The sequence below is a fragment of the Austrofundulus limnaeus genome, unplaced genomic scaffold (genome assembly GCF_001266775.1).
Source record: "Austrofundulus limnaeus strain Quisiro unplaced genomic scaffold, Austrofundulus_limnaeus-1.0 Scaffold123, whole genome shotgun sequence".
NCBI classification, from domain to species: domain Eukaryota; kingdom Metazoa; phylum Chordata; class Actinopteri; order Cyprinodontiformes; family Rivulidae; genus Austrofundulus; species Austrofundulus limnaeus.
In genome coordinates this window covers 1441245-1450740 of record NW_013952525.1, presented here as the reverse complement: position 1 = coordinate 1450740, position 9496 = coordinate 1441245, and the positions used below count along the sequence as shown (strand labels likewise).

At 38.1% G+C, this 9496-nt stretch overlaps 1 protein-coding gene across 1 annotated transcript in view; it reads right to left on the bottom strand.

The window, feature by feature from the left end:
* The window catches only part of ptk7b (protein tyrosine kinase 7b), a gene marked incomplete at its 5' end in the record, with an annotated part of 96466 nt that overhangs the window by 18170 nt on the left and 68800 nt on the right, over positions 1–9496 (bottom strand). Inside the window, 3 exon segments of the mRNA XM_014015146.1 lie at positions 662–809; positions 3749–3933; positions 4030–4132. Coding sequence (XP_013870600.1) covers positions 662–809; positions 3749–3933; positions 4030–4132 — 436 coding nt within the window.

Here is a 9496-nt window from a genome sequence, read left to right as displayed (position 1 = left end):
GGGGGGGGGTTGTAGCAACAAAGAGGTTGAAAACATGGAAGCAAACTGTGCCGTTTGTTGCCTGCAGTTATCACAGGATGTGTAGTTTAATGCGTACAAAGACTGGTAGCAAACTTAGTGCTTCATGAAGACAGATCGGGTCACCCTCTGATTACAGAGCTTTATTTATGCAGCCAACGCTTGTTGGGAATGATCGAAAGTAAAAAAGTTAAGACTTGACTAAATTAAATGTAAAACCTTAGATGAAAATCTGGCCGTTTTTAAGACTTTTTTTAGGCCTAAAATTTTGATTTTCAAATTTTAGACTTTTTAAGATCCTGTTTAATATGTAGARTCCTGCATAAATTGTGGGTGGAAGTGGGCTACGAACCCCACCCCCCAAAAAACAGCCTCTCAAACTGTAGCCTCACGACTCAGAATTCAACCAAATCACTTCAAAACACATCTGTCAATTCTGAGGCTCCAACAGGAGCTGAAACATCAGACAGAACGTRGAGAGGCTAAATGAAAACTTCACCTCAGGAGGTCTGAAGCTGTTGGAGGAGGATGTTTCTGAAAGTGTTTGAAAGGTTTGAGAAGACGTGACAGCAGGACGATGAGCCGATAAGAGTGGAGTTTATGAAGGCAGAGGTTTGARTGACGGGATGATTGGAGCGCTCACCGGGACTTGTTAATCAGCAGCTCGTTCTCGTGGTACCACTCCACCGTGGGCTCCGGTTCCGCCGTGAAGCGGCAGTGCAGCGCCGCCTCGCCGTTCCTCAGCACCACCTGGTCCTCGGGGGTGACCACCGGCCGCGGGACGCTCTTATCTGCGGACAGGAGCACACCTGCGTGAGGACATTTAGGTCCCTGCTGCACCTGTGGGGACGGACTTTATTAACAGCTGCCTACAGCGACACCGGGCTGACTGTGAGTGTCAACACTCCAGTGAACCCCGGGGGGGTAGACTTAATGAGGTCAGGGACCAGACCCCCACAGCTTGTCTGGACCATTATCTCCCTGTGGGTCACAGAATCACCCACAGATCAACTGTCCCCTCAAACATTATTAAATAAAATATGAAAACAAAACAAACATGATGTGTTGAATATGATTATTTTGTGTTTTTAATAAAGAAGGCCATTTTAATGCTCCCAAAAATAAATCTGTACCCATTTAAAAAAATAAAAGTAAAGAAAAACTGAGGTGTTCTGACCTGCCAAAAGGAGAGATTTGGTCCAGTATTAAACTCACAACATGAAAACACATCTAATCCTGGTGTAGGGTAGGTGGTAGGTGTCAAAAAAAACAAGAATTGACAAGTCGTGTCATTACCAGGAGGTGTTAACAAAAAGAAGCTCTAATTCASCTGTCGCCCAAATCTACAGATTTTCTTTAATAAAATCCTATTTAAACAGATCCGAGGGATGAACAGCATCCTGAGATGGAGCGGCTGAATTTCACCTGCAGGCGTTTTAACAYTAATTACTGACAGAAAAGCAATAACTGGTTTCTGTTTAAAGGATTAACTCAAGCAACAATCATAATGATAAAACAATCATTTTTATAATCTTGTGGTTTTCGCAGTTTTGCAGGATTTCAAAGCAATAACAATTTGAGAAACTGACGTTTCTGTGAAAATGAAAAAGAAATTTACTGACGGAGCTAAAACTGAGTTGTTAAAGCTAAAAGAAACAAAACACTAACTAAAAGCTCCAACATACAGCAAGTCAGCTAACATTAGCTCAAACATTAAACTAGAGCAACACTAAAAGCAGKAAAATTCTGACCAAAAGTAAAAAAAACAACAAATAAAGCAGCAAAACGCACTAGCTARCACTAGCTAACAGGTATAACTAGCAAAATGCTATATTAAAGCTAAAAGTACAATAAATGCTACCTCAATAACTAAAACCCTAGCCAAAATAATATCACATTAGCAGAACACTATACGCTAAAATTAGCAGGAGGCTACTTAAAACCTAAATGTAGCAAAAGACTAACTAAAAGATAAACCAATCAAACACTAGCAAAAAGTAGCGAAACGCAAAAAGCTAAAGTAGCAAAAGACCATTTAACAAATGGTTACAAAACACTAGCTAAAAGCAGCTAAACTATGGCTAAAAGCTAAGGAGAGCAAAACACAAATGGGTAATAAATGGTTGAAAGCAGTTAAATGCTAGCTAAAACTAAAAGCAGTAAAACACTCACATAAATTAGCTAACATTAGCTTATAAATACAACTAGCAGAACACTAGTTAAAAGATAGAACTCTGGCTAAATGAAAGAAATGWAAGAAAAMGCTAAATAAAAGCAGCAAAATGCAAATAGAAGAAYCAATCACTAACAGGTACGACTGACAAACAGTGAAAAACCAGTCAAACTAATCACACCAGCTAAAAGTAACAAAACACTAAAGGCTGTAATTAGCCAGAGCCTTGCTGAAAGCTTAATGTAAAAAAGCATTAGCTAAAAGTATCTAAAAGACAAAAGACTAGCTAAAAGCTAACCCGATAAAACACTAGTAAAAAGTAGTAACACACAAAAAGCCAAAGTAGCAAAAAACAACTTAAATGCTAACTGTAACGAACACTGAAAGTAGCAAAACCCTGGGTAAAAGCTAAAGAGAGCAAAACATGAATGAGTCTTTAAAGGTTGACAGAAGTAAAACTCCAGCTAAAAGTAAGAAAACAATAAATAAAATATTTTACAAAAGCAAAAGACTGACACAATCATTAACAGGCACAATTAGCYATATGCTATCTTAAAGCTAACAGCATCAAATGCCACCTAAAATATAAAGTAGCAAAAGGTTATCAAAATGTTTAAGTAAAAAAACACTGGCTAAAATTAACAGATCACTAAAGGCTGAAAGTGGCAAAAGACTAGCTAAAAGCTAAACCTGTAAAACACTAGCAAAATTTAGCTAAACACAAAATGATGAAGAGGCAAAAAACAATTTAAAGCTAATTGTAATAAAACACTAGCTAAAAGCTAACAACTGCATAAGAAGACAAAAACAGAGGCAGTAGCTGAAGCTGATTAAAAAAAAAATCTGCGTTTATATAAAATTATAAAAATCAAAAGTCTGAACTGGAATGAATAAACTAAAAAACAAAATAAATATTTTGACATTTAAAAGGTTAAAGAGCCTGTGACGTGCAAATCCTTTAAATACAAAAAGTCGAAGAAATCATTATTATATTTAAGAAACTTGGCGTAATACACATGATTTTACCCATTTTGTTACATAATCAGCATATTTTCTTTTGGATTTAGCTCCGCCAAAAGGAAACAGGAAGTGACATCAAAGGGGAACTCTAAGAAAGAAAACCCTCTCACTCTCATCTTTGTTTATTCAAACATTATTTGAACTTTGACTCTTCTTCATCTCTGATAGTGACTCAGAATGATCTAAAAAAACATCAGATTCTTCTCTACAGTCTGTGTTTTCAGACATTTTTATCAGTGCTCTGCTCACATGCAGACATTCCCCTTTGACATCACTTCCTGTTGCTTTACATGCAAATATCTCAACAACTGTTCATCTCAGCGGCGTGAAATTTGTTTTGCAATATGTTATCAATGTTATCTTTATAAAAATGAATTCAAATCTATGACAAAAATTTGACATCACAGGCACTTTAAACAGTAGAAGATCCACGTTACACAAGTGCAGAAGAAAAACAACAGAGAATAAAGAGAAACCGGATCATTGTAGTGAATCCTTCCTCTGTAAATGACGCAGAAGTCTGTTTATTAAACACACCTATGATGTTAAGAGTGATGTTGCTGCTGCTGCACACGTGTCCTGCTGCGTTCCTGGCGCAGCAGTAGTAAAGGCCGTTGTCGTCCGGAGTGGCGCTCGCGATCCCGAGGGTCCTCTCCTTGTTGTTGATCTGATGGCTGGTTTCTGTCAGCTTCACTCCGTCTTTAAACCACTGACAGGTTGGTCTGAGGAGGAGATGTACGAACGAGACATGAGCGGTAAGAGGAGAACAAAAACTTTAATATCTTTAGCTCAACAAACTCGGAGGGCACGCCACTCACCGAGGGTGTCCGTCGATGTGACAGCGCAGCGTGACCGCAGAAGAACTCTCGATCTCCTCTTCGGAAGCGGGCTCCTTCAGCGTCACGCCGCCGGTTTCTAACCCTGAAAAACAGAACAAAAGATACAAACAGGAAGGGTAAAAGGTCAGGGATGGACTGTTGTGGAGAAGGACAGGAACAAAAATCATGTTAAGTGGTCATCCTGTCGCGTGTCGTCTCAGACGACGACTAGAAGTCACGGACATCACKGCGAGCGGAGGAGACAGCGCAAAGGGTCCGCATCTCCAGGTCGACTCGGATCAGCCGACAGCGGCGAGACGAGCTCTAAAAAGAGACGTTTAAAGGACGCTTCACTGACTCACGCTTGTGGAGGGGAACGCGCTGCTGTCAGAGGAGGCCACAGAACCCAGGAGGAAGTGAAATCAAGCGACTCGACGGCACGGACCAACATGTTTTGACAGCATCTACGAGTCCGAACTTTGAAAACACAGAGACAGGGGGAGCGTCCTTGGAAGTCTCTTCAAAAGCTGATAGGATCGAGCCTTTCCCTGAACGGAGAGGGGAGCTCTGGCAGGGAGAGGGAAAGCCGTGTGGTTTTATTAGGACCCAATATATGAGTTTCATAAAATATGCAGGTATCACAGCAACGAAGCATTCCTGTGTTCACCTCATGATTTATACGTGTCTCCAACAGGCACGAACTGTGAATCTCATTAAGAACAGAATCACTTCTCTCTTTAAAAATGAGCTTTCTTTGCAGCTAAAATCTAAATCAAAAAAAGCTGCGACAGACCTGACGGCAACAATTTAACCCAATATCCCCAGGAGCAGCTCCAGCAAAGGTTATAATAGTTTAGGATTTGTCATTATAGTTTAGTTTTATTTACTTGTGCCATTTTTTCTTTTAATTCAGTTAGTTTTTATTAGTTTTTAGCATGGATTTGCTAGTTTTTTTTAGTCAGTGTGCATTGCCAATGCAATGCACACTATTGTGATTCTTTCCCATCCAAGTCATCTCCACTTTGGCACGCTTCTTTTCCTGCAAACTATGCCCTAGAGCTGCCATTGTAATTTATATCTGTAAAGCTCCCTTTCCAAATGATGGCTATGCCTTTTGGTGCCTGTACAACTTATTGTTTTTTAACCATTAATGTTTAAAATCATATAATGGAAGTCAATGGAGCCTTGTATTTGTCCAATACTGCCCCTGCTGTATCTACTCAGTATTGCACCATAGTTTATTAATATTTAATCTCAATAGCTCCGTGTTTACAATACTAATATGATTGTATTTTGATGTTTTACCATAATATTGTCCAAATATTGCTCTATTGCTGTAATATATTGCAGTTTAGTGTCAACGATTGCATTGGCAATGTTGCCTCTTTCTGCACACATACAAACCTACCCCTAGGAGTACCTACGGCTACAGCTCCTATAATCTCATGGTTAACACTATGGGCTTTCATGTGGGAGATCATGGTTCAATCCCAGCTACTGCAACTTTAACAAAAAAATTTCTCCAAAGTTCATATAGTCACACAATTATCCTCATTACAAACACCTGCTGACTTGACAGGCTGGTATAGAAAACACATTTGAACTTGGGCACAGTTCATTCTGCAYSTCCATTGCTGCAGGCAAAGCCATGCTGCAGTGACATGCTACATGGCAATGCACACTTGTTTTTACATCATAAAAACCCATGTCTAGTTACTATTGCTGTTTTTAATGCTTAGTTTTAGTTTAGTTTTTATTAGTTCTAGTATTAGTTTTTTTTTGTAGTTTGAATAAACATTTTTGCCAATACAACATCCAGCTTGAAGTGTTCTGAGTTTTACGGACCATGATGTGCCGTAAGCTGCCCACAGTTAATYTGAAACTGCTTCATTTAAAGGAAAAAACAAAGATTAGTTAAATCAGCCTCTGCTCCAAATAAATTGACAAACACTAAAACTAAGAATATTCCATCTATTTCATTTAGTTTTAGTTAGTTTTGTAAAAACATTATACAGTTTTAGTTACCATATTTATTCATGTACAATACAATCTCAAGTATAATACGATCATCATTTTTAAGCTTAAAAAGCATAAAAAATCTAATCACCAATAACCCGTGTGTGATAGGACCCTACTTTATGGATGATTTTTAGGGTTAAATTTCTAGTATTATACATGAATAAATACAGTAGTTATCGTTTTTTTCATTTTATTAGTTTTTATTTATTTCAGTTAACTAAAATGGTTGTTTTTTTTTCAATTTCAGTTTTCTTTATTTAGTTAATTTTAGTTAACTATGATAACCCTGGCTCCAGCTCATCCAGGTGAGCTTGAAGGTGCTTCCAGGCCAGCTGTGAGCTGTAATTTCTCCTGGTTTACATCCAAGTCATGTCCAYACTCCTTACTGTAACCCCTTAACAGAGATAAATCATGCAACAGCCACATTTTTAGCACTTAAATTTATTAAACAGTTTTCAGACCAGCCACTTTTAGTTTCTAGTATTTGCAACTTCATTTTTGATTTGATTTTATTTAACGCACAAAAAGTAAAACAAAAATAATGCAACAACAATTCAAAATGAGATATTTCACGTGCAAGGGAATGGTAAAATCCTGAATAGGCTTGTGTAGAAACCACTCCCAATCAAATCAGACTACAACACAACAGTAAAAAAAAAACAACCATAAAATAAAAATAGCCACTCAAATAAAAATCAAGAAAAAAAAAAAACAATATCAATACAAAAATCAACATCAAAATAGGATTTAAAATCCATCAAAACACAAAAATAAGAAAAATCTACTTGAATTTAAAATCACTCAAATTTCCCATTTCAAAATCAACAGTTTGGTTTTTAATCTATTTTTACAGAGAGATACTGAAGGTTCCACAAGTTCAATATTCGAATTCCACATTTTAGCTSCATAAAACCTGACAGAGAATTGGTCACGCTTTGTTTCATTTGTATAATGGAAGTTGCAAATTAAGAGTTTGCCTAGTGGGATAATTATGAATTTGTGAGTTTATATGAAAATAGTTTTTAACATAGGAAGGCCAATTTATATCATACAGAACTCTGAACACAAATTTACACGTACGAAATATGTTTATATCAAAAATATTCAACGGTTTTAATTTATAGAATAAAGGTGCACTTGGGGTATCAAATTTCAAGAAGGTAACTATTCTTAGAAACTTTTTCTGTAAAATAAATATTTTGTTTAGACGAGTTGGAAATGTAGCTCCCCAAACAATATTAAATAGGTGAGACAAGGATAAATTAAATATAAGATTAAAAAACAAGATTTATAAACAAAATGTCTCATCTTGCTTAAGATTCCAATAAATTTTGGCTATTTTAAAAAGGCATAACCAGAGCTCATGGCCACGAAGACTAAACTGTTAAAAGATGAATAAATTGGTGGTTTTGCCTCCTGGGTCGGGTCYGTACAGCATCAAAACACCAGAGCTGAGAACCGTGACATCTTAACTGCTTCACTTGGATAAGCTAACGCTAACTTCCAGCTAATGTTAARATTAACATGGAGCTAAAATCAATGCTAATGTCTAGCTTACGTTAACATGGATCTAACACTGACGTAGAGCTAATGTTAACATTAACATGGAGCTAAAATCAATGCTAATGTCGAGCTTATGTTAACATGGAGCTAACGCTAACTTACACCTAATGTTAACATTAACATGGAGCTAAAATCAATGCTAATGTCAAGCTTTTGTTAACATGGAGCTAACACTAATGTAGAGCTAATGTTAACATTAACATGGCGCTAACACCAACAACGCGGATGCTAGGCTACTGTTAACTCAGATCTGACACTAATATAGAGCTAAAATCAATGCTGACGTCAGGCTAACATTAGCTCAAAGCTAACATTAATTCAGGGCTAATGTTAATACAAATGTGGAGCTAACATCAATGCTGATGACAAGCTACTGTTAACTCAAAGCTAATGCTTATGCAGAGCTGACCCTAACACTAATGTGGAGCTAGTGTTAARGCTGAGCTAACATTAACTTAGAACWAACACRAACGCAGTGCTAACTTTAACACTATTGTGGAGCTAACGTTTACACAGAGCTAAGACTAATGCTAACACTGCAAACTTGTTTAATCACCTGAAACACCACCATAAACCAGAATATAAGARAGAAAATGTGCACTGTGTAACTCTGCTCCAGTGAACGGTGAAAACAAATCTACTCAGCATAGAATCCACAATAAATACAGTCAGTCTGTCCCCTATGAGAGTCAAGGTAAGCACTGGAAAGAGATACTGTAGGGAAATGGCTGAATGAAGAAGTTTGAACTTTGGAGCACAGTTTAACTGATTTAGAGTCGAAAACATTCAAGTATCATTTATTAATCGTAACCAACTAAATGCAACAAGTAATCAAAATCGCAAATCAGCCAAAATCACTTTTTTCTACACGCTCACACTAAGTGAAAACAAGGACTGTTTGTTATTTGTGTGTTGTCGTATGAGCTGTAATATCTAGCTACAGTAACTATATTCACCGTGGTTCCTGTTCACTGAGATAATGTTTTGTTTGGGTTGGCCCAGTTTAACCAGGAGTCTGCTGGGGTTTGTATACCCAGCATGTATTTATGCAAGACTATTCCTCTAAAGCCGAGCCGAGCTAAGCTATGGCCTGTGGCTCGATAGGACGGCTGCTGCAACATTAAATATGGATGATGCGAGCCAACCTGAGACACCAGCTGCAGCGATGGGGTAAAGGAAAGACGCAGCTCCCATCCGAGGTCAGACGGGGCGCTGGAGGTAGACCTGTCGCGGAGAATTACACAGGAACCCGCCGGAGGGATCGGGGGAAACTATCTCTACAGTAACAAGGRCTCCCCGCCCCTTACAACTATCCCCACCTGAGCCAGGCTCGGCTCATTAGCTTCTTCTTAAAGCATATAAGGTGTGTGTGTGTTCAGTCTGGAGGTGAACAAGTGTGTGTTTGTTTCTGTAAGAGACAAGTGGTTGTTGTACAGCTGAGGTGGTGAGGAGTGATGCTCCGATAATGACGCTGCGCCTGCAGATCCACTCCAGGATGTTTGATGTCTGACAGTTTGTTGTCTTGTTCAAGGTCGAGAGCAACTTTTGAGAGGAGGAGGAGGAGGAGGAGGAGGAGGAGGAGGCGATGAAGTCTAACTCAGTCACGGACCTGGGGCCGAACACTAACAGAAGAACCTGTTATTAGAGCACCGAAAGCAAAAGCGGACTGATGAAACCAGGATGGGTTGAAAAAACAGGGTTACWACAGTTTAAGGCAAGTTAAATTTAAGACTTTAAAGGGATCCCTGATTAGTTTGATAAACAAATATTTTYACGGTAAAATAAAGACTGTAAACACTGTTTAGTTTTGTTAATTTTTAAAAATAAATTTTAACACAGACTGAGCCATTTTATTTACACACAAAGCATTCTGGGTAAATGATGA